General features: G+C 43.4%; 1 protein-coding gene across 3 annotated transcripts in view; it reads left to right on the forward strand.

The window, feature by feature from the left end:
- The window catches only part of SP2353 (EGF like, fibronectin type III and laminin G domains protein pikachurin), a 360,244-nt gene that overhangs the window by 258,824 nt on the left and 75,732 nt on the right, over positions 1–25,688 (forward strand). For all 3 annotated transcript variants that reach the window (XM_068283968.1, XM_068283967.1, XM_068283966.1), the window contains 6 exons: positions 12,635–12,747; positions 12,848–13,194; positions 13,252–13,441; positions 13,498–13,634; positions 13,692–13,909; positions 13,970–14,045. In XM_068283968.1, coding sequence (XP_068140069.1) covers positions 12,635–12,747; positions 12,848–13,194; positions 13,252–13,441; positions 13,498–13,634; positions 13,692–13,909; positions 13,970–14,045 — 1,081 coding nt within the window. The remainder of the gene's footprint in view (positions 1–12,634; positions 12,748–12,847; positions 13,195–13,251; positions 13,442–13,497; positions 13,635–13,691; positions 13,910–13,969; positions 14,046–25,688) is intronic.

Here is a 25,688-nt window from a genome sequence, read left to right on the forward strand (position 1 = left end):
GCTGCCCGCAAGGTGATTTCTTGGGTTTAAGTCCTGTGCAGCGCAGAGAAAGCAGTGCGGTTCCACAGCGGGGCAGACGACTGCCTTGTGGCCTGCTACACCACATTTGAAGCAGCAGTCTGATCTGTCCTCCTTGCTTGAGCACTTCGCGGCGATGTGGCCAGTAGCTAGGCACTTGAAACAACGCAATGGCCGCTGCTCGAGCTCTCTGATACGGCACTTAGCCCAGCCTATCTCTACGCGACCAAGTTCGATAAGCTTCCGGGCCACAGCCTCAGGTGCGCTCAAAATTGCCGTCTGATAATTCCGAGGACCTGCCCGAAGGCTTTTGACTGTTAATGCGTTCGTTTCTACCTTCGCTTGCGAGGATAGCTTCGCTAGAAGCTCCTCAGGGGTCACCGCTACGTCTAGGTTATAGATTGCTACCGTTCTGAGCTGTGCGAGGGCCTTCACACCGGCTGTTGCGCCCAGTACTTGGGTGATATCGTCCTGGAGCGATTGTATATTCGAAGCCGAGTCCTTGTGAAGCTCCAGTAGCAGCGCGTCTTTGGCTGTGCGACGTACTCTGGAGACATGCTCACGGACGTGGAGTAGTTTACCATCCGTACGCCTGGTCACCATCGTTAGGACTTGGCTATAGCTGAGCCCGCCGCTGGCCTCGATCAGAATTGCATCCGGTCTATGCCTGATTCTGGGTTTAACCTGCTGCAAGGAGGCTCCACGTCGAGGCTTTGGTGGGCCGACTGTTTTCCAGCCTTGGTTGTCCTCGGTTGTCCCGATGTCCGCTGTTGTGTGATGCGGTTTGTCGCCTTGAGGAGTAGGTGGTGCCTGCTGCTGCTGGGATTCTACGGGTTGCCGCTTTTTTGGACGCTGCTTGGGTGCGTGGGCACTCGGCTGCCGCAATTGCTTTCCAGCCGGTTCAGACGGGCCCGGTGCCTTGTCTACTCGCTTTGCCAGTGGTAAAGTCTGAGTAGTCCGGGATAGCGTGGTCATGGAGGACATTGCGTCGGTCTGCTGCCCACGACTGGCACGCTCAGGTGGCGCCTTCGAGCAATTGGGACATGCCTCCGACGAAACTGGCTCGATCGAATGTCCGCTGAACCGGGAGCTGACTTCCGCCTGCAGCTCTTTCAGCCTCTCCACCTTTTCACGAAGGGCATTGGTGATTGCCCGCTTGCCTCCTTCTTTCTCGGGCTTGATCCTCTCCGAGATTTCCTCCAAAAGTATGCCCATTTCCGTGAGTTCATCGCAAACAGGCTGCAGTTTTGACCTTTTCGGTGGGGCGCAGGCATTGGCGTTAGTGGCTTCTCCATCTGGGCTCATGGCGTCCCGCGATCTCTTTGGAGTGTCCTCTTGCTGGCTAGCAGCCGCTCGCAATGGCAACTCGTCATAGATTGGAGGCGAATGTAGCAGCAATCTGCTACGCCCAAACACGATCAGCTCCTCGCCTTGCATTGTCTACGGCCTGACGACCAGGTATTTCCCCCTAGTGAGCGTTGGGAGTTATACCGCTCCGGCTCGGCTTCCTTTGGATAAGACACGCAATCAGCGGGGATGTGGGCCACCCGGTGTGCAATAGTAGAATAAAAATTATTAAATAAATAAAATAAAAAAAATAATTTTTTGACTCCTATATTACACGCGGCGGATTTGAACCCCTACCGTGCCGAAGGGTATCGAAGAAGTTAACTGAATTAAATTTCAAACAGAAAAATTTGAAATTTAATTCCAATTCCTCACACGATTCCTCACAGCGGAGTCGAACCAGGTACTTGAAAACCCGCGTAAGAAAGAAAATAAAATAAAAATGCTCCAGATTTATTTTAAATTTTTTCGCTCCACTCAGCGGATTTGAACCAGGCACCGTGCGATGGGAAGCAGCGCCTCTGCCAGGTAGGCCACCGCGTACGTCGCCAAGACTTAGGCTGTTTCGCTACTATGCTGCTAGTCTGGTGGGAGGTGATCGAGAACCCCGGCTTAAAGTTTTGAGGTGAAAGCTCGACTCCCAAGTGATAGCCCTGGAGAGCTTTCGAGACCGACTTGGCAGGTCCGCCAACAGCTGGTTATCACACCAATTGCTTGTTTACTTTTTACTTACAGCGTGGGTGGATGAAAAATTTGTTGAAAGGTGCGACTAGCACCCCACTAACACAGATGCGGAGAGAAAAGTTGGGTGATACAGAATGAAGGCACCCCGCGCCCCTCCGACCACCAAGGGAACGACGCAGCAGGAGGCCGGGAAAAAAAATATGATTTAATTTTTCCGCTTGCGATGCAGACTGACGGCCGACGGAACGTGAGTAACAACAAGAAGTGAGACTGCTACACTAACAGATTATTTAGTTGCAGATTACGAGATTTACGATCACGGATAAGACGGGATTTACACAGAAATAGACCGGACACGACGAAGTGCACGTCCCACCGGTTTTAGTGGTTTTTTTCTGTCTGTCTGTGTATGTGTGTGTGTGTAATGATGTGTATGTGAATCGATGATGGAAGTGTAGTATGTGTAAGTGGTGAATTTATGTTGTTTCGTGCAAAATTAGAGATCGATGTTAGTGGCATGTGTGAATCGTGTTATCGATATGTAGTTATCAACTGGTTCGTTAGCGAGGAGACGATATATTTCCTGGTATTTTAACAAAGTAGGATAATCTCTTCTAATGTGAGCGAATTTGGTGCATTTCAGTAGAACATGGGAGATGTCCTCAACGGTGTTGCAAGTATCGCATAATGCGTCGTTAAAGACATTCATTTTTGCCAAGGTGTTTTTATCGAAGGCGTGTCCACTTATTATTCTGTTCAATTGTTTTGTTTCTAGTCTTCCGAAAGCATTCATCTTGTGGAACCAAGGATGCGGCTTGATATATGGGAAAAGAAGACAGTTACCTTTATTGCGTTCAATGCAGAAGGTACTATATTTTCTCTCCCATTCTAATTTAATGCAGTTTAGCATATAGTTGATGACGTCATTGAGGGTCCAGCTGACTTGTATGTATGTGCCTTCAAGTCTGGCGTTTTTGGCAGCGGTATCTGCCAAATCGTTCTCTAAAATGTTGGCATGGCTGGGTATGTGGTGAAGCTCAACTGTTTTATCTTAACTTAACTGTTTTCAATCTTTTCCAGGATTCTTCGTGATATACAATTGTTAGAGGCGGGTTAATAAGCGTTTGTATAGATCCTAAGCTATCGGTTAGAATGGCTACTTTGTGCATGCATTTGAGTATTGCAAAGTCTATGGCTTTCTCTAAGGCAGTGAGTTCAGAGGTCAGTGAGGACAGCGTTCTGTTGGTGTATGGTGTATAGTGTCGAATGGTGTTTGATTGTCTATGTACAAATGCGCTGCCTGTGTAATTTTCAGATACGGAGCCATCAGTGTAGATCAGCTCATAGTTGTGGGAGAGGAGTTTGTTAGTTTTTTTCTCTTAGAAGTGCACGCACAATGTCTTTGTTAGCTTCTTTCTTGTTTCTGGCCGTGTTCTTAAAGAAGTTGCTATAAAATGAGATTTTTCTAGTGGAGGCAGGAAGGGAATTTACTGGGGTAATTCTGTCTAAGATATATTTAAACTCATTGTACACTCTGCCGTAGCTTGTGTTTGTGGGTGAGAAGGGGCTGTTAAGGAGAGAGGCCACTGGTAGCCCGTAGGCGACGATTTTTGCTAGCTCCTTCGCTGTGGCGAATTTAATTCTAAATTCAGGAGGGAGTTCAGCTGCCAGATGGTAAATTATACTGACTGGAGTAGATCTTATGAGACCCAGTGCTTTTCTGAGGTGGAAATTGGCATGAGAGTTGATGGCGGACATGACTGACTTGGATATATTAGCGAAAGACGTACAGGCATATTCATATTTTGGTCTTATGAATGCCTTATAGTGTAATAAAGACTTAGTGGGGTGAGTTCCGAAACGACATCCACTCATCATTTGTAAGAACATATTTGTCTGGTTAGAGTTTGCTATGGTTTTTTTAATGTGGTCTATAGAGGAGTTATTTGCGTTAATAAGTCTACCTAGGTATTTTACTTTGTCTACTTCTCTTAAAGCTAAATTATTGCACAGTATATTCAGTGGTTGTCTTCTTAGGTTAAAATGTATCACAGATGATTTATTGGGGTTAAAGGTTAAATTAATTTTATTGCACTTTTCGTTAAATTTATTGAATAGATTTTCTAAGTTATTTTTGGCTGATAAGAAGTTTTTGTGGAAGCTTATTCAGAAGAAGTCATCAGCATATTGGAAGAGGATGCTGTTTCGTGTATCGGTGATGTTGTGTAGTTCAGCTGTGTAGATATTGAAAAGGATGGGGCTAAGGCAGCTGCCTTGACTCACTCCCTTGCTCACTGTTTTTTCTATCGTTCCCATAGAGAGGACTCTTTTTCGGAGGAAATTGATGATGAAAGTGATGTGTATCTGTTCAAAGCCCAGATCAGTGAGTTTTTTTCCTAGGATGGGAATATTCACTGCATCAAAAGCTTTGCTCAGGTCAAGCACTGCTGCGGTGACATGGAACCCCCGCTTTTTGAGGCTCGCTATATTATTAATTACATCATTAATGCAGTGGGAAGTGGAGTGATTTTTTCTAAAAGCATAAGATCTTGGGGGGAGTATTTGGTATTTGGCTATATGTTCTTCCATTTTGGGTTTTATCAAACCTTCTAGGCATTTAAAGACTACGCTTAGAAGGCAGATGGGTCGGTTGTTGGTTATGATTGAGGAGTCGAGGTTTTTTTTTTTGGGACAGGTACAACCTTAATTTTTCTCCAAAAATCTGGGATAATGCCTGTATCTAAAGTTTCATTAAGTAGGCTTACCAGTTTCTGGGTTTGAGCAGCTGGGAGGGAGAGAAGCATACTGTACGAGATATTATCTAGTCCTTTCGCGGAATGAGGATTACGCGATTTAAGAAAAGCCAGTAGATCGTTGTTAGAGAAGCTAGCCCTGTTTGAGTTGTCTAGGCTGGCTTCAGGGGCGGATATTTGTGTGCAACCAGGTGTGTCGGGTGTAGAAGCTATTAAATTAAGGAATTCTTCGTAGTTTTCTACTGAGGTTTCGGCCCTAGAGGGTTTTGTCTGTTTATATAGTTTCAGTGTGCGAATTATCTTCTAAGAATCTTTTATAGTAGTAGGGTTTGACAGGGTTTCTGCAAAATTGTCCATGTTGTTTTTCCTAGCTTTTCGTATATAATTATTTAATTTTTTATTGCTTCTTAGATATTCTAGGGCATCCGTATGTAGCTTCGATTTATAATACTTTTGTCTGCTCGCGTTCCTAATCCTGAATAGTTTTTCACAGTTTTCGTCCCAGTATTTCTTTGGCAGGTATTTATTTTTGGCATCTACTTTAATTGTGTTTTGCGATGTGATTGCGATTGAGGTATATGGTAAGTTTTCTAAGGTGGATATATCAATTTGTGCAAAGTCTTGAGTTACCTTTTTATAGTGGATTATTTTTCTGTTGCAGGACGAGGATATTCCCTCGCTCTCAATAGTGATCGGGAAATGATTGCTGTTGGAAATCTTTGAGTTCGTTGCTGTTCATTTAAATTGTAAATTAGTTTTATTGACTAGGGTGATGTCTAATGCTGAACTGTAGGCTGGAGTGTGAGAGTAGGTTGGACTACCGTTGTTTAAGCAAAAGAAGCCAAAGTTTAAAAGTACTTGCTCAATGATGTTTCCTCTAGGATTATGTACGCTGTTACCCCAAATCTGTGATTTAGCATTTAAGTCTCCGCCAATCATCGATAGGCCCGTGGATTGATTTGCCAGCGATAGTATGTCCTTGCAACCTTCCTCAAATTCATCGTTATTTAAGGATTGTGGTGCATAGACGCTAAAAACGCTGATGTTGTGCTTTAAATTAGTTGTGCAGATGCCTATTGGTTCTTCAGAACTAGGACAATTTAGCTGCTTAAAGCGAATATGTTTTCTTAGGTAAATTCCCACCCCTCCGTAGCCATCAGGGCGGGGCTTACAAACAAAATTGTAATTAGCTAAGCTACACATGGCATTGTCAGTAATCCAGATTTCGGAGAGTATAGCAATATCTATTTCGTTTTTAATAAGGTAGAGTTCAAGGAGATGTTTATTGTTATTTGACGTGAGACTTTGTATGTTATATTGTAGAATTCTCATCTTAAAAGAAGATAAGTTTAGGAAATAAGATAAGTAGGCGTGAAAAAATAGTCTAAAGATTTAATATTGGTAAATTTGATTTATTTTTAGTATATCTATTTTTGAGTTGGTTTGAGCAATTCTACTTCTTAGGGCTTCTAGGAAATTTTTGGCTTCGGGTATAATATTAGAATTCTGGTCTATTAGAAATTTTGTAATTTCCATTGATAAGGCTGATAGACTGTCTTCGGCTGTTTCAAGAGCCGAAACTCTGTCGTTAGATTTGGAGGTGGAAGGTCTGGGGGTGAAATTGGCGTTATGGTTGGCATGGGAGTTGACATATTTTTCATTGAGAGAGATTCTATGATCACTTAGAACCGCATTCCAGCTGTTCATGGTCTTCATAGCGTTTCTCTCTTCATTTTTTCTATTTTGGGTATTTTTGACTGTTTTGTTGTAGGGCAACTGTTTGTGCATATGTTCTGCAACGACTTGTGTGTTGTTTTGGATCGCGTTACTGTCAGAGCTAATCTGCCATTGTGGAGTGGGGAAAAACGTAATGTCGTTTGTGTTAATAGAATTAGTTTTTTGAAAGAGAGCGGGGTATTTAATTTTTGTCTCGTTTCTAGAGAGATTTTCCATAGTCATGGCTTTTTGTATGGCGAATTCTCTTTTTCGAGCAGGGCATTCTGTGTGTGTGGCAATGTGTTCTTCTTTGCAGTTTATGCAGATTGTCTGGGAGCAAGATTGTTCTTTTGTATGAACTAGGGAGCAGGTGCTGCATTTTTGTTGCTTTTCTTTGCAATGCTGAGCGAAATGGCCAAAACGGAAACAACGAAAACATTGGCTGAAGGGAATAAAAGGATTTACTTTGACCTTGGAGTACAGAAAAATTATCTCTGTTGGAATATTGTTTCCTCTAAAGATAAGCTTAACCCTACTCGTGGGGACCAGCACATCCCCAAATTGGAACTGCAGAGCTGATGTACTTTTTTAGTTCCGCGTCTGAAAAACATATCGGAATTTGAAATAAGATTTCAGTTTTGAATAAGAAGTGTTTAAGTATTTTGGGTTCATAACCGTTTTTTTTTAAATCAGAATTTAATAAATTATTTGCTGCCTCTGCTGACTTGAACTCTGCTTTACATCTACCATAGCCTATTTCATTGACCGTTAGGATGTCTTTTACTTTGAGCCTAAGTAACACCGCGTTTAGCTCTAGGTGATTTATTGGAATTCTCATTTTCGACTCACTTGCATTTGTGTCGAATTTGTCTATATATACGATGTAGGGGCCTTTGTGTGTGTTGTTATACATACATTCGTTGAGTTCTTTTGTGGCATTGTTTTTGCTTTCGTGTTGTGAACCGTTGTCATGTATATTCATATTATCCTCGCTTTCCTTTTGCTCCTTTATTACATCAACCTCCATTTCAACTTCTTCTGCAATCATTCCTATTTCGTGTACCGTTGTTTTGGCTTTGGTTGTCGGGGAAATTTTGCATCTTTTTGAAGAGTACCGTTCCGAGGATGCGGGTGTCACCCTGGCCTCGGTGGCCATCTTTTTGTGGGTACTTTTACCCGTTTTGATGAGAATTAATTCCACTTGATTCACACTTATTATAACGCGTGTTTTTTTCGCTTTTGGTTTTTCACGTTGGCAACACTGACATACCGCATGATGTTCATGACAGCTGTGAAAGTGAAAAATGCTCAGTTTAGTTTGCCATTTCATCATGGAAAGACTTACGCCCGAACAACGTTTACAAATCATTGAAATTTATTATCAAAATTCGTGTTCTGTGAAAAATGTGTTTCGCAAATTACGTCCATATTATGGTCGACACAACCGACCAACCGAGCAAGCCATAAAGGCAATTGTGGACAAATTTCGCACACATTTTACTTTATTGGACATTCAACCATCGAATCGTGTACGGAGAGTGCGCACAGAAGAGAATATTGCAGCTGTAGCGTCCAGTGTCAATGAAGATCGTGAATTGTGAATATCAGTCGTGTTATTGGCAAAATTCCCTTAGACATGCTGGAAAAAGTGGTGCAAAATTGGTTGATCACTTGAAACGCAGTCGCGGCCAACATTTACATGAAGTCATTTTTAAAAAGTAATTGGCAGAGATTGATTAATCATCTCAACTAAAAATTTAACAATAATATTCAAATTTTGTGTTTCATTTCAATTTTAAAAACCAAACGCTTAAAAAACACCCGTTATTTCTTGCATAAAGAAGAAATAAAAATATTTCCAGTGGTGTGTGGAATTTGATTTGAATTTTGCGCCTTTTTTATACCCTTGCAAAAAGGGTATATTAATTTTGGTCAGAAGTGTGCAACGCATAGAACGAAGCATCTCCGACCATACAAAGTGTATATATTCTTGACCAGCACGACGAGACGAGTTCAACTAGCCATGTCCGTCCGTCCGTCCGTCTGGATCAACGCAAACTTCTCCTTGACCGTAAGAGCTACAGAGCTGAATTTTGCACATAGGCTTGTATATACTGCAGGCGTTGTATATCTCGGATTCAGCCGGATCGGACCACTATATCATATAGCTCCCATACAAACCCCAAAGTCACGAACAGTGACTTTTCTCAATAACTTCGTTATTTTCTATGTTATTATCGTGAAACTTAATATTAGAGAGTTTATTACGCTTATAAACAACTGTGCCAAATTTGATCGGGCGACTATATCATATAGCTCCCATAGGAACGATCGGTCGAAAACAGTGACTTTGATCAATATCTTCGTTATTTCCTATGATTGTAGGCCATTCTTTCGCAAACATTAGCCATTGATGGCTAATAGGTAAGGAAAGAGTTACCAAAAAAGTTGCCTGGGTATACAAACTTTGACGCGGTCGAATATGTTCACACTTGAAAAGTACCACCACTATGCTTTGAAGCTGTTGCTTCGGAAGTCCACTTGGTAAAGTCAAAACGTTTTTATTCAGAGAGAGCGGGAAAAAGAAGTGAGTAAAAAGATCATTGTAGTTAGAGGTGGAACAAAGCTAGAGATGGATAATCATAAAGCTATAAATCGATAAAATGTAATTTGCATATTTGAACTATTTCAACATATGTAAATAGCATATTTCCATAATTTCTACACTTTTCTCGTAAGCCTTTTTTCGGCACCAGTAGTAACGGACTATTATACTCGGACTCTGAGGGTGCAACTATTTTGTTTTGAATGAGTTTATCGACTTGTCTTGTTATTTCTTCCTTATGATTGTTTTTGTATACTGGCTGTTTATCATTCAGTTTTAGTTGTAGTTTGTAAAAATTTTTTGTTATAATTGGTTCGGTTTCTAGACCGAATATACTTGGGGCATTAGTGTTCTGTACTATTTCATAATTCTTTAATGGTTCATATTTGTTTTTTTCCAAATTTAAAATTCTTTCTCTATTCGTTGTATTAAAAATTCGGACAAATGTTTGATTCGGACTTGAGATCGAATTTCCTATAAATATTCCTTTTCGACTTCTTGATTTAAGATGGCGATATTTGTATTTTCTTTTGGAATATTAATATGTCGGATTACTTCAGATCTTGTTAGGAGGATTGTGGAATTACTGTCACAGGTGTGTTATATTGATATGTTTATTGCAAGATCTGAATTATTTGGTCTTAATATTAGTATTAAAAAGTATTAAAAGTTTTGAAAAAACTCCTCCTAGACCGTTGGAGCTACAGATTGAAATTTTGCATTTAGGCTTGCATATAGCTCCCACACAACCTGCAAAGTGACTGATGAATCATAAATTAACTTTGCTGGTTCGTTTAATTATAAAATAACTTTTATTTCACTCCAAGTGATGGTTTCGGTTGGCGAATAAGCAATTAACTGAACTCAACATACATTCTCGTTTTTCACCAGACGCTTGATATTGCACCAGCGAAAAAAGGTGTGACCATGCAGCTTAAAGTTCAGAATAATAAAAAAAAGATCGTTTACATTCAATTCTAAATTTAAGTTTAAGTATTCAGCCACCGTTCCTCAATAGTGACGAACAGTGACTTTTCTCAATAACTTCGTTAATTTCTAAGCTATTGTCGTGAAATTTGTAATCGGGGTAGTATATCGTATAGCTCCAAGAGCAACGATCGATTGAAAACAGTGACTTTTATCAATATTTTCGTTACTTTTGACGCGATTTGTTTTCAATTTAAACATTTGTTAGTTTAATATATCCTTTAATTACTGTTCCGAATTTGATAAAGATTGGGTGACTATATCATATAGCTCCTATGGGAACAATCGGTGGAAAACAGTGACTCTGATCAATATCTTCGTTATTTCCTATGTTTACATTGTAGGCCAATCTTTCGGAAACATTAGCCATTTTAAATAAAACATCGATGGCTTTTTTTATGTTAATATTTTATTTGTGTTTGCTATAAATCGAGTCAATGTTATCGAGCAATCGGTGCTGGCAAACGCTTTAGCCTACGCCTGGAGGTGTTGACAGCAAATTCATCGGCTAAGGGATTCAGATGAGCTTCGAGGCGGTCTCTATAGCGCGCGCTCTGTCGGCCTATTAGTTCAGCTATCGTGGTTAGGCCCATGCCGTGGTGGAGAATTGAGTTTCGCACGTACCAGTCTGCTTCTATAATGCGACGAAGCGCTTTGTTCTGCATGGCTTGGACCTTTTTTTAGTGTAGATGTGGCTGACCCATAGGGTGAAATGGTATATTAATGTCGTCAAAATGTACGTAACAGGCAGAAGGAAGCTTATCCGACCCTATAAAGTATATATATTCTTGATCAGGATCAACAGCGGAGTCGATCTAGCCATGTCCGTCAGTCCTTCCGTCCGTCCAGACATATTTTGGAGACTATAAGAGTTAGAGCCACCAAATTTGGTATGATCCTCGTGTAGTATGTAAATGTATAGAGCTAATTGGAATTTTGACCACGCCCCCTTCGGCCCCAGGAATCACATAAAACAACAATTTTTTTAAATACTCGTTTAGTTAGCGCTCAGAAACTAGTTGTTCAAACTTTTTGCCACGCCCACTTCCGCCACCGAAATTTACATAAAACTGATTTTCGTAAAAACTATGATAGCTACCGGCATTAAATATGGTATGTGGACTAGCTTAATAGACGCGCAGATATTGGCTATTTAAAAACTTTGCCATGCCCACTTCCGCCCCCGCAAATTAAACACAACAGATTTTCTCGAAAACTAACAAAGCTAAAGTCACCAAATTTCGTATGTACACTGGCCTGGTATGCGCGCAGAGTATATATATTTTCATATTTTGACAGGTTGCGAATTTGTCGGTTATGCAGACGATGTGGCTATCGCTGTTGTTGCCAAGGAGTTGAAAAAGGCAGAATCCGTGGCCTCTGACGCTATAGCCAGTATAACACGATGGCTATAAACAGTTGGCTTGGCGCTGGCAGCTGAAAAACGGAGGCAGTATTTATCAGCAGTAAGAAGTAGTAAGTTGAGCATGCCACAGTGCAAGTGGAAGCTTCCACAATCACCTCTAAGCGGGCCATCCGGTACCTGAGCGTATGGCTAGACACTCGTTTTTGCTGTAGAGAGCATTTGGAGTACGTACAACAGACAGCAGCAAACACCGGCCAGGCGTTATCAAGGCTAATGCTGAACACGAGAGGACCGAAGCAGGAGCGCCTACTGTTGATGAGCGTGCTGAAATCGGCCATTTTATATGCGGCACATATCTGGGCCGATGCCACACACATCACAGCGTACAGCAAGGGTATCACAGCTACCTTCCGTCTTTACGCACTGAGGGTACGCAGCGGATTAAGGACAGTCTCAGAGTATGGAAAGGAAGCAAGGACAAGCCTCCTTCCACCTTACCCAGTTCATCACAGGACACGGCTGGTTTAGGTTCTACCCCCATAGATTATTGCACGAGGCTGGCCGCATGCCTTGAAGTGTAGTGGAGGCATGGTAGAAGACGCGAAACATGTCCTTTTTGTATGCAGACGATTTGCCAGTCAACGACGGCTTCCGGTGGAAACGGTCGGCACTGCGCTGATAACTGAGTATCTGGTGTCCAGAATGCCAGCCGTGGCGGAATGACAGCTTTACAGCCCAGGTGGGAAACGATATGAGAGAGGCAGAGTGTGAACGACACGGCCATATCTAAGAAGTTATTGGCTTTTTGCGAAGCAATTCCTCTTGGGGCGTCCCGCATTAATCCCCTTCTTATTTGTCTTGTAGCCTACAGATTGCGATGTATATAATATATTACTTTCAAAAAAAAAAAAAAAAAAAAAAAAAAACAGACAGATCGACATATAAACTGTACGCCAATGTGTACATATCCATAATATACATATGTATGTACATTGTACACATACAAATGTCGTGCACAGTTGATGATGGTAGGGTGAAGAATAGAAAGAAACAGGGCATGTAAAATTCGGCATAGCCGAAGTTAGCTTCTTTAATATTTATATACATATTTATCTAATAAACAAAAATTCATTGTTTTTTTTTTTGTTTGCTTACAAGCTCACAATGTAAGCTGGATTGTGGTTCGGATGGCATTTGCGCCTCAGAGTCAAATTTTTTAAGTACTCGTTGCTTGTGTCCTTTTGGAAAAGGGGGAAATCAATGTCAAGATGGTATGTTTTTTAAGACTATATTTTTGTATTTTAATTGTTTTCAAAGACTGTATTATTTTTTTAATTGATGTCCAAAATTTTCACAAATCGTTCATTAAAGAAATGCGTGTTTATGTGCCGCGTTTTACAAAACGCTCATGGATGGCATTTCCTGCTTTACACGGCGCTTTTAAACATGTTGAATTGCGCTTGGAATTTCGACCTGAATCTTTCGATGGTATCATTTTGCTCAGTGGGGAACGTGACGATCTAACAGGCGATTTTATGGCGTTACTCTTGAACAAAGGATTTGTGGAGTTTTGGTTCGATTGTGGCTCAGGTGTGGGCAGCGTGCGATCACGGGAGACAGTTTCGCTAAGTGAATGGAACTCAGTGATAATATATAGACATCGGTGGGATGCATGGTTGGTTCTTAATCATGGTACCAAAATACAGGACAGATCAAACGTAAAATAAAATTTAAATACGATTACTTTGGGATTTTAAATCTATATTTTATTTTAGGGCTTATTTTCGCGAATAACGTTTCGAGAACCTGTATTTCTAGGTGGTTTTGGTAATATAACAGGGATAAGTAAACGTCTACCTTTAGCGGAAGGATTTTCTGGATGTATACGTCGTTTTGTAGCAAATGAGCACGACTATAAATTTATTGGACATCCTTTAGGCGATGTCAGTAATGGCTTTGACATACGTAAGTAAAGAATAAATATTGCACTTTGAATTATTTCACTTACTATTTTTGTTTAGAGGAATGCTCCACAGATGAATGTGTACATTATCCTTGTGAACATGGTGGGAAATGCTTACAATCGGGCCAAGTACCAGTTTGCTTGTGTCCCATTGGATTTGTGGGAGACCTTTGTGAGATACGATTGGATTTACAAGTTGGTTTTGATATAACCAAATCTGAATATTACAATATATTTTTCTTATTTTAACAGATTCCGGCTTTCAATGGATCTTCTTTTTTACGATATGCTTCTCTTAGAGACAGCGCATTGATCTGGCTTGAACTAAAAATTATTTTAAAGCCTAAGCAAGATGATGGTTTGATATTGTACTCAGGACCTAAAAGTGTTGGGGACTTTATAGCTGTTTATTTAAAAAAAGGTTTTGTCGAATTTGCATTTGATTTGGGTTCGGGGCCGGCACTAGTTCGGTAAGTTCTAGATAGTGCCGAAAAAATAATTTTAAATTTAATTTTAATTTTAACCAACAGAAGTAAACATACTCTTACTATTGGCCTATGGCATGTCATCCATATCTCTCGAACTGCTCGGTTGGCAGTGCTTAAGGTAAGATGAATTGAAAATTTTGCTTACAACACGTTAATGATGTCATGTATATTTTGTTCTGAAAAGAAGTTTATCTTACTGATCTTTTTTCACTAATTTAAATTACTTTAGTATTAATGACAAAAGAATATCCAATTTAATTTAATTTAATTTTACCATATTTTATGTCACTAGCTATAATAGCCTTTGTAAAATCCCCTTTGTTAAATTGTGGGGTGCAAGGTATGTAGCAAAAATGAAAGAAACTAGAACTACTATAGATCAAATTCACGCGTTTCGGCAAATTTTAGTAGCCCACTACAAAGAACCATTGCCTGCGTTCTGCATACATTTGACTTCGGTCAGATTAATGTCCGTCAGGTCGAAAGTGGTACCACATGAACTAACTAAATACTTTAGTATTTATACTAATTTATTATTTATACTAACTTACTAAATACTAGAGTGATAAGTCATTTCTCTGGTGAGACATTACAGTGATACGGTCATCATATTTCGTCAATGGCTAATCAGCTGACCAAAATTCATGGGGTCTCACATCTAAGGCAAGTGTATGTTTTTTTTTTATTTTTTTTTTATTTCATTTAAAACATTGCTAACATAATTACAAATAACATAACAAGGGAACAAACATACGAAGTCGGGTATAATGAAAAAAGGATTACGGTTACTGCGGGACGACTTGTCGGTATTGCTTCGCAGACCGTGTGCTTCTTTAATTCGCCGACCTTTCCCTCTCCAACTGCCTAAGTTTCTTCATCACGTGTGCGGCGAAGGCGGCGGCCGCCTGCCACACGTTAGATTTTGCGACCATCATCCCGGCGAGGTTACACTGCGTCACCGGCTCGCCCATGACCCTCTCCAACCGGTGTCTTTCCTCGTCAAATCTTGGGCAGTGTTGCAGCACATGACTCGCATCTTCTATGATGCCAGCGCCGCACCATGTGCACTCGTCGGAGACATCGTGAGCTGAGTAAGGTAGTAGTCAACCTCACCATGTTTCCTCGACACCCATTGTGTGATGTCCGGGATTAGTGCATGAGTCCACCGTCCCTTGGACGAGGAGTCCCACCTCTCTTGCCATCTGCGCATGGAGTGCTGCCATGCCATGAGTCGCGCCTGTCCTCTTGGTTGGGTTATGTTGCTGCCACTTGATTGCCTTGTTGCTACAAACGTGGCCGACGCAATTGCCGCACATTCATCGATGGGCATCATTCCAGCGATCACCAGAGCTGCGTCATCGGATATGGTGCGGAAAGCGCTACACACCCTAATAGCACTCAGCCTATGAGTCGACTCGAGGCTCCTCCTGTAGCTCCTAACCTCCACACCTTTAATCCACGAAGGAACTGCGTATAGGGCAGTGGATTTTACGACGCTCGATAGTAGCAGGCGCCGTCCTTGCTTCGGGCCACGCGTATTCAGCAATATACGGGCTAGGGACCGGGCCGACGCTGCTGCCTTGCTACTGCAGTATTCTAAGTGCTCCTTGAAGGACAATCTAGTGTCAAGCATGACACCTAGGTATTTAATGGCACGCTTGGATACCACGAGGGAGTCACCTACTCTGATTTTTGCGGTTTCGACGCGCTTCCGGCTGCTAATGAGCACCGCCTCGGTCTTTTGCGCTGCCAATTTAAGCCCTGCGGCCGATAGCCAGTGGCCAACTTTGGCTATCGCCACGCTACAACGCTCTTCGGCGACGTGAAGGTCCTTGGCCGAAACCACCAGTGCGACATCGTCAGCAAACCCGACAATGTGTTTGTGCTGCTCGAACTCAAGGCGCAGGACTTCGTCGCATATGGTGTTCCATAACAAGGGGTCCAGGACGGATCCTTGTGGCACACCAGCCGATACCCCTCTTTCATCCAGGCCATCATCCGTTAAGTATCGGATTCTCCTGTCACGAAAGTAGCTCCGCACGCAGTTCATCAAATAGCTTGGGATATTGAATGTTGTCAGCGCGTCCAGTATGCGATCCCACCTTGCTGTGTTAAACGCGTTCTTCACGTCAAGCGTCACCACGATACAGTATTCTTTACTGCCGCCTTTCCATCTAGAGCCGTCGATTGCCTCAGCTGTAAGGTGAACCACACGGTTTATTGCGTCGATTGTGGATCTGGCCTTTCTGAATCCGAACTGGTGCTCGGATAAGCCCCCGCCTGCTAATATCGCCGACTCCAGCACCTTGCCAGCTGTATCCAACAGGCAAATGGGCCTATACGAGGAGGCCTCGTCTGGTGGTTTTCCGGGCTTGGGCAACAATACAAGGTTTTATAACTTCCACCTGGTGGGAAAGACTCCTTCTCTTATGCATTTTGAGTACAACTCCGTGAATACATGAGGGTGTATCGTTACTGCCAGTTTAAGTGCGGTGTTGGGGATAGAGTCGGGGCCCGGGGCTTTATTTGGCTTTTGACGCCTTACCGTCTCGATGACCTCAGCGAGCGAGCATTCTTCCACTTGTAGGTGTGTCCCCAAGGGAGACACATGCGAAAACTCCGGGGCGTCGGGAAATAGGCTGCTGACGATGGAGCGTACAGTGGTTGTGTCTGATGGGGATGACTGCCTGTTTCCGTGTACTCGTTTGACCACCGTCTGGTAGGCTTTGCCCCAAGGGTCCTGTTCTGCCGAATCACATAGCTCGAGAAAACTATCGGCAGGGAGGTGATGCTTCGAATAATATTCCGAATTATATTCTTGGGACTTAACAATGTTACGGAAGGCTAATCTCCGGACGTCTACCTCTGAGGCATCCACCTCCTCCGTTCTCTCACCCAACCGTTCGGTTAGTTCGTCTACTACCACACCTCGTTGTTCAACACCGAATAGAAGTACGTAAGCGGCAAATTTGGTTGTGGAGTGGACGGAGTTATTCAATGCAAACTCTATGTTCGGCAGTTGTTGGACCCAATCTGCATGGTCCACAGGTTCCGTCAGTTTACCCAACACGCGGTTAACCCGCTCGACTTGGCCGTTGGCCCGGGGTGAGGCAGTGGCATTCAGCACATGAATTATATTATTGGCCTTCAGAAATTCTTCAAACTCGGAGGAAGTAAAGCAGGTACCTCGATCGCTGATGATTCGGCGGGGTCTACTGTAATTTGCGAAATACTGAGATTCTAATGTCTGGCATACTTCACGTGAATTCGTCGTGGCGGCAGGGTACAGCTTCACAAATTTGGTGAAAGCGTCAATGACAACCAGAAGATACTTTTTCTTAGAACGTATGGACGGAAGGGGGCCCAAATGGTCAATATGGACGGTATCAAACGGAAGGGGCACTTTCGGAATACTATGTACCGTGACACGGTGGTCCGAAGCGGACGCGGAGTAGTAGATACACTTGAGGCAATTTTTAATGTAATTGTTAACATAAGACTTCATACACGGGAACCAGTAATGCTTCTTGATCTGTGCACAACATTTCTCCGTGGCCATATGGCCAAGCTTCTCGTGCACTACTCGTATGACATGATTTATCATTTCGGAAGGGACATAAAGTTGGGGTACACTCGTCGAGGACAGGCGGTACACTACTCCATCTCGCAGTTCGAAATCCGCTATCTCATATTTTTCTAACTCATCTCGGAGTTTGACAATCTCAGGGTCCCGGTTCTGGGTTAACTGCAGTTGGAAGTCGAGGTTTATATCGTCAACGTATGCGGCAGTTTCTATTCTGCTTAGAGCATCAGCATGGGGCATACCAACCCCCGAGCGGTGTACAATCGTGTAGTTATAGTTTTCCAACAGCATGGCCCAGCGTGCAATCTTGGCGGAATGTCCACCATTTCTCAGTGTCAGCGCAAGGGAATTACAATCGGTCACGATTTTGAACGGGATGAACTTAAAGTATGTCTCAAAACGTTTCAAGGAATACACTATAGCTAACGTCTCTAGCTCATAACTGTGTAGTTTCGATTCAGCGGCGGAGGCCATCTTAGAGAAGTAGGACACTGGGTATAATTTACCGTCTGTTTGTTTCTGGAGGAGCACTGCTCCGAAACCAATTGAACTAGCATCGCAGTGTAACTCTGTTTCAGACTTCGGGTTGTAAATAGATAACACGGGGGATTCGATCAATTTCAACTTCAGTGTTCGGAAAGCTTCAAGGCATTCATCGGAGAAGACATAAGAGGTATCTTTTCTTAACAATCGGGACAGCGGACACGCAATCTTAGCGAAACCTGATACAAATCGGCGGAAGTATGAGAATAGGCCTAGGCAACGCTCTAATTCCTTGCTATCCCTTGGAATGGGCAAATCCCGTATCGCCTGAATATGAGCTGGTTTAGGCGTGATACCGGCGGAATTAGCTAGGTAGCCCAAGTACTCTAGTTCCCTATACGCAAAACGGCATTTCGTCAGCTTCAGGCATAACCCGTTCACTCTTAACACATACAATATTTCCTTCAGAATCTCAAGGTGGGTTTCAAAGTCATGCGACGCGACTAGAATGTCGTCCATATATATCACCAGTTGACCTCGGTTTATAAATTCCTTAAGGACAAAATAAACGAACCTAGCGAACACGAAAGGGCCATTACAAAGTCCGAAGGGCATGCGTACATATTCAAACTGGCCATCAGGGGTTACAAAGGCAGTATATTTGATTGAGTCTGGGTGCATTTTCACATGGTGGAAACCGTTCTTCAAGTCCAAGATAGTGAAGAATGATTTGCCACCCAGATGTTCAATGCAATCATCTAACAGAGGAATCGGAAAATGATCTCGAACTGTAATTTTGTTCAACGGGCGGTAATCTACACACTTCCTTAGGGTGTTGTCCTTTTTGCGTACAGGGACAATCGCGGCAGCGTAAGGGGAACTACTGTGGCGAATAATGCCAGCTTTCAAGAAATCGTCACAAATCTCACGCACCTCGATGCGTTCGTGGTGCGACAGACGGCGGGGGCGGCAGAAAATCGGAGTTTGGCTAGTCAATTCTATTTTCATCTCATAGTTCATGGGCTTGATTAAATCTGGATCAACTTGTACATACGAAGTGGAAATAATAGACTTAAGGGCTGCGGTTTGCTCTTCCTGTAACGCGGGCTCTATATCAAAGTCTAATTCACTGACAGCAGGGAGCTCAATGGCATTTATCGCCATAAGTGCATCGTTCAATGTTTCCGAAGGTACAGCAGAAGTTTTCGGAAGGGGAGAATCAGACAACAATTCGGCAGATACAATCTCATTCCTATCATACGGCAGTATCACTCTCTCTTCCATAAATATGTCAAAGGACTTCAGAACAGCAGTAAGATTTGGATTTATACATTCAGTCGGTTTATTCATGAGTATCAAGGATTCTTTTTCATATTTCAGTTCTTTCAGTTTACAGAGTCTAATATTAATTTTATACAGAAGATCTCTACCTATAATCATCGGCAGTTCGGTTGCTTGGTTCGTCAGGACTTCAAACGTATGTATTGTATGTGTGTTGCGGAGGCGAACCCTACACTGGACTTGGCCTAAGGACAGAAGTTGGCTGTTTCCTAAACCACGGCAGTTCAATGTACGGGGGCTAAGACGGCAGTTGGAGGGGACTTCAGATTGACGGATAAAACTCGTTGGACTGCCCGAATCAAGGAGAGCAAACATATCTATAAATCTCCTATCTTGCACTTCATCACAAACAAAAGCAACACTCACCAGTTGTAAATGGTCTAGTCGATCTCCTGCTTCATCAGCGGCGGCGGCAGCAGTGATATTGGTGGCATTTCCAATTCGAGACGGGTAGTTTTTGTAGCTGTGGCCCACTATGCCACACTTGAAACATGAATTCGGAGGTCTCATTGGTTTCGGGCATTGACTCTTGTAATGCCCCCATCCTGAGCAGTTGAAGCATCTGGTCTCACTCGTGACGGTGCCTGACGATTTGTTTCCAGGCGCCTTCACACTATTGCTTTGTCTGGAGGCAGCGGCCTGCATACGGAGGCGCTCGTAGCGTTCCAGTAGGTGCTTCAGTTCAGCCATTGTCCGAGCTGAGTACAGCATGCCGACTCGAGTAGAGTTGTCCCGCAATCCATCAATGATCAGGTCGACCAGCTCGTTCTCCGGAATCGGAGCATTCATGGCAATCTCCTGCATCTCGATTGCGAATCTTAAACATCCCTTGCCTGCCCTGATGCGCCGGCCACGCAGAGCGTGGTACACTTCCTCGATGCTACACGAGCGTCCAAATTCTCGCAAGAGGATTGCCTTCAATTCTTCGTAGCTGTGCACCGATACCGTGCGCAGCAGCACCGCCGCCGTACCTTCCAGCATACGACGGCATGCGACCAACCGTAGGCGGTCGTTCAACTGCAGAATTTCAAATGCGTCTTCCAGATCGTTCAGCCATTTCATCACATCGTATGCGGTATCCGCTGAAAATCGAGCTACCATGCTCTCAATGACACTCACGTCGCTGACTTGCTGTCTCGGTGCTTGGAATTCGTCAATCCCCTGCTGCAGTTTGAGGATTTGATGCTGTAGCTGTAGCAACTCATGTTGTTTCTGCAGCGTCCCCAGTTGCTCATCCAGGCTGGGGGAGGCGGAAGTGGCCGGTGTGATGGCGGCCGCGGCAGTCGATACGGAGGGCACTAAAGCGGGCATCTCCTCCCATGGGTCCGCGTCGGGACCAGTGGCGGGGGCGGCGAGCGAGGCCGCAGCCCGCATGGCAGACACATAGTCGGAGGGCACAGCATCCGCAGGCACAGTGGATGTGGCAGCGGCGGCGGGCACAGCAGTGGCAGCGGGCGCAGAGGCGGCGGCGGCGGCTGGTACAGCAGTGGCAGCGGGCGCAGAGGCGGCAGCGGCGGCGGGCACAGCAGCGGCGGCAGCGGGCACAGTGGCGGCAGCGGGAGCAATGGCGGCGGTGGGCGCAATGGCGGCAGCAGGCACAGTGGCGGCAGCGGGCGCAATGGCGGCAGCGGGTGCAATGGCGGCGGTGGGCGCAATGGCAGCAGCAGGCACAGTGGCGGCAGCGGGCGCAATGGCGGCAGCGGGCGCAATGGCGGCGGCGGGCACAATGGCGGCAACGGGTGCAATGGCGGCAGCGGGCACAGTGGCGGCAGCGGGTGGTCCAGCAGGGGCGGGTGTGGCAGAGGTTGGCCCAGCAGGGGCGAAGGTGGCATCAGTCAGTCCAGCAGGGGCTCGTATGGCGGCAGTTGGCCCAGCAGGGGCAAGCATGTCAGCAGTTGGCCCGGCAGGGGCGAGTGTCGCAGCGGTTGGCCCAGCAGGGGCGGAGGTGGCATCAGTTAGCCCAGCAGGGGCTCGTATAGCAGCAGTTGGCCCGGCGGGGGCGAGCATGTCAGCAGTTGGCCCAGCAGGGGCGGAGGTGGCATCAGTTAGCCCAGCAGGGGCTCGTATAGCAGCAGTTGGCCCGGCGGGGGCGAGTGTGGCAGCGGTTGGCCCAGCAGGGGCAGTTGCGGCAGCGGCGGGCCCGGCAGGGGCGAGTGTGGCGGCAGTTGGCACAGCGGCTCTCGGTACTGCAGCGGCAGGCGCAGCAGCGGCGGCTCCTGTGGCCGTCGGTACTGCAGCGGTAGTCACAGCAGTGGGTGCACCAGCAGCGGTGGAACGTGTGGCGTGCCGTGTCCCGAAATATGTATCCTTTCGGGTGGTCATCCCACTTCTGAGTTGTAAACACCTATTTATTGGGTAAAAATGATAACGATTAATTTGTATTTCTCGGATTTTATCTTTGGTTTTCTGCGCAGATGCAACTTGCTCGTTGCGTCGCCGGAAGAGAAGAGAGACGCCGTCTCTCAACCTATCGAGGACTTATCGCTGACTCTCGATACTTAGTACTAACAATCGATACTTATTACTAACAATCGATACTTATTACTAACAATCGATACTTATTACTAACAATCGATACTACAATACCGGTTTCGGTATATACATGAGCATTTAACAGACTTTGTAAATAATTGGAATCTTACAATAGTTTCAATAAAATGATTATGCAGGAAATGGTCTATGGTCTCAATGCTAGAGTGTGTAGTACAACTGACCTTGTATTTGAAACGTGTGCAAAAAGTAAAATTCGCGTAACAAGTTTCCGAAGTTTTCGAAAAGTCACTCCAAGGAATTGTTGGGCTTGATTTTTTTTAACGTTTAATATATATTTGTTGAATCTACTCTTAAATAAGAGCCTAATAACAAGTTTGAGATATTTTTCTTAGTCTAGTACTTAATATAAATCCTGGGGATATTGCAGGCGGCCCTAATCACTTGTTATTGGGTTGGTCTGTCATTTCTTTTAGGACGAGTTCTATTATTAGTTCGCGTAAGGGAATTGGCAAGAACATTTGGATGTGCATCCAGTTTCGCAGAATACTTCAGTTGTTGACTACCTCTTTCAGATTTTACGCTAGGTATATTTAGATCATTTTGAATGTTGTCGTTCCGTATATACCACGGGGCCCCCGTAATTGATCTTAAAATCTTCGACTGCGCCCTTTGTATAATGTCGACATTGCTGGTACTTGCATTTCCCCATAGTACGGCTCCGTAAGTCCAGATGGGTTTCAGTACGGAGTTGTATAGGAGGACTTTATACTCCAGACGTAGAGGGGACCGAGCATTGATGATCCAATGTAGGCTACTCGCTTTCAGTTTAAGCTGTGACTTTTTTGCTTCGATGTGCTTGCGCCAAGTTAGTCTTCTGTCTAGGTGGATGCCAAGGTAAGTGACAATCCACGGCTTGAGGAACTGGTACGTTGTTTAGCATTAGAGCTGGACAGTTTCTTCTGTTAAGCGTAAATGTAACATGTTTGCATTTCTGCTCGTTGACCCGGATTCGCCAGGTTGCTAGCCATTACTCTACCGTAACAGGCTTTGTCCTGGTGTCGTAGGGGCCACTTGAACGTACTACGCATAGTATCGTCCACGTCCACTATATACAAGCCTACATGCGGTGTAGGAGCAGTTAGCGCTGATCCAGACGGACGCACAATCGGACGGACATGGCTATTTGAACTCTTCTCGTCGTGCTGATCAAGATTGTATATTCTTTATATAGTCGGAGATGGTTCCTTCTATGCGTTGCACACTTCTGACTAAAATTAATACCAAGAACAAAAATTTTAAACATCTTTTTTAAAAAAGTAGGAAATATTCAGAGAAAATTACTAAAAATTACCAAAGATTTTAAACTTAGTAAGTTCAAAGTGCAAATACCAAAAGAAAATATGAAATATAATATTTAAAATTGTAGATCGCGGAAAATAAGCATTAAAAATAGGCAAATGGTGTTGTTGCAGTTTGCCAATTATGTCAACCCAGCAAAAAAAAAAATCGAGGGTCAATTAAAGTGACTGCAAATTTCCTAATCCACTTAAGGGAAAATCATCAGACCGCCTATGAGGACTATTTAGTACAGAAATGAACAAAAAAAGGGGACTGTAGCAGAGCGAGTTGACGAAAAAGTCTTAAAGTTCGTAACTGGCACTTGTTCGTCTTTGTCAATTGTTGGCCATCCTTCAGTTGTCGCTCATTTTAATGGAAACAAGCTAACAGTTCCAGGACCCGAAAATTGACAAAAAATCTTGAAGATAACTATGATTTCCACAAGCGTCTTTTGATTGAGCGTGTGCATCTGCAAGTGCCTCCTGTCATGATCGCTTACTTGTCTCTACTGGTGTTTGCATATTTATACCCTTGCAGAAGGGGTATATTAATTTTGGTCAGAGTTGGGCTGTTCAATAAAAAACGTTAGTATTTCTTGAATTAATTAATTGTATATTTATTTATATATAAATAGGCACTAGCACATAAACCAGTGACTCAAGGTTGTCGCAACCAACACATAAATTGGGTAGACTTTGGAGTGAGATTACAAAGGTAGAGATGGGGGCCAAAGACACAGCGATGCACACCCGATGTAACTACAATTATTATCTGATATTACTAAGAATAATGCATTTCTTTTAAAGTACAAAATAGCGAGCTCACCAGTCCATAGTTCGACCTAGTGTTAGGTCAGCAAAATACGTCTTTATTGATAATAGCTAACCATAGCAGCTTAAATAACTAGCTCTTTATTGTTAACTGCTGACCATATCAGATCTACTTATGACTGATGAGCCATCGATATCTATAATCGGGATATATACTTTTATTGACATACATTTCCATTTGTTATATATTATAATTGTCTTAATGTTATATTATTTAAAATAATCTAAACACCAACATACTCCCGCCCGTTGAACACTTGTTCAACGTTATCCAACGTTGACCTGAGACTGGGTTTGCTGCAGCAGGAGTCGGTATAGGATTGACGATCCTCACGGTTGTCTGCTTTGGACCATTGAGCCTTGGGGGTTGTGAGCATCTTCTTATTCCATATACCATCACAAGAACCAATGGTATTGTTAGCGCTACGTAGGAGACGATAACATGGTGAGCCGGCTGGATTGGGTCTTCTGGTAATTTCCAGTTTTACTTTATTTCCAGGTTTCCTTGAATGTTGCTTAGTTCGTCGTAGCTTAGCTGCATCTTTGTGAATTTTGTTGTTGGCGCTACTTTTGTTGGGCCAATGCTGAAGTTGCCAAATCGGACATATGACAATTTCATTGTGTCTGTCGTAGTTATACGGTGACCTGTTATTCGTATAGCAGAACTCCTTGCTGTACACGTCGGGTCTAAAGTTAACAATCCAGTCTTCTTAATAGTGACACTTTGTATATTATCGTCACAGGTCACTGCGAGTTCAATTGGTCTAGTGGTGGCAAAAATCCACTGATTTTTGTGATACATGTCGTACCACACGAATGACTTGTTTGTGTGTTGTATTTAAAAAGTTGATGATTTTGTGTTTTTGAATAGCTGGAACTCACAGTTGTTATTAGCCGTAAACGTCGTTTGTTTATTAAAACAAATATATTGTTTGTTGTTGAGCTGATGGCATTGTTCCAAATCGGCTCTTGAGAACCCAATGTATTGATTCTGTTCTTTGTTGACAGCAATAATGGGAATTTTAATGTTCATGATTACAATCCCATGAGTTCCAATTGCTGGAATGGGTACCAGGTTATACAGTTGCACTGCCTGCGTTGCCACTAATGGAAATGTGACCTTAAATATCACATGATTGTTTGCGATTGTGCGTTGTGCCTTCATTAAGCCATATAATTACAAGACGTCGTTATCTGGAACAGGCAAATCCAAATCAACGGAAGGTGAAGAGGATTTCAGCACCGCAAACTAAAACACGATCGTCATCTCTTAAATTCAAAATATGAACTGATTTTATTAGCAAAAGTCTTGTGTATATAAATGAAATCTTAAAATCTATGAGACGACAATTGTCCTTAAAAATACTTATTATAATGACCCACTTTTTTTGGGGGTTGAAAATTGTTTATATTTCATGCTCAGCGTCGGTTACTTGATACCGCGCCGCTGTTACAATCTTAAGTGTTTTCCACAGAGTGTGGATGCATGTTTTGTTTGGTTTTTGAGCCATACTTGATATATGAATCTGTATCAGCTATTTTTGTTTTATGTTTTTATACCCTTGCAAAAAGGGTATATTAATTTTGGTCAGAAGTGTGCAACGCATAGAACGAAGCATTTCCGACCATACAAAGTATATATATTCTTGATCAGCACGACGAGTTCAGACGAGTTCAAATAGCCATGTCCGTC

Source organism: Drosophila tropicalis, unplaced genomic scaffold, assembly GCF_018151085.1.
Source record: "Drosophila tropicalis isolate 14030-0801.00 unplaced genomic scaffold, ASM1815108v1 contig_275, whole genome shotgun sequence".
Lineage (NCBI taxonomy): Eukaryota > Metazoa > Arthropoda > Insecta > Diptera > Drosophilidae > Drosophila > Drosophila tropicalis.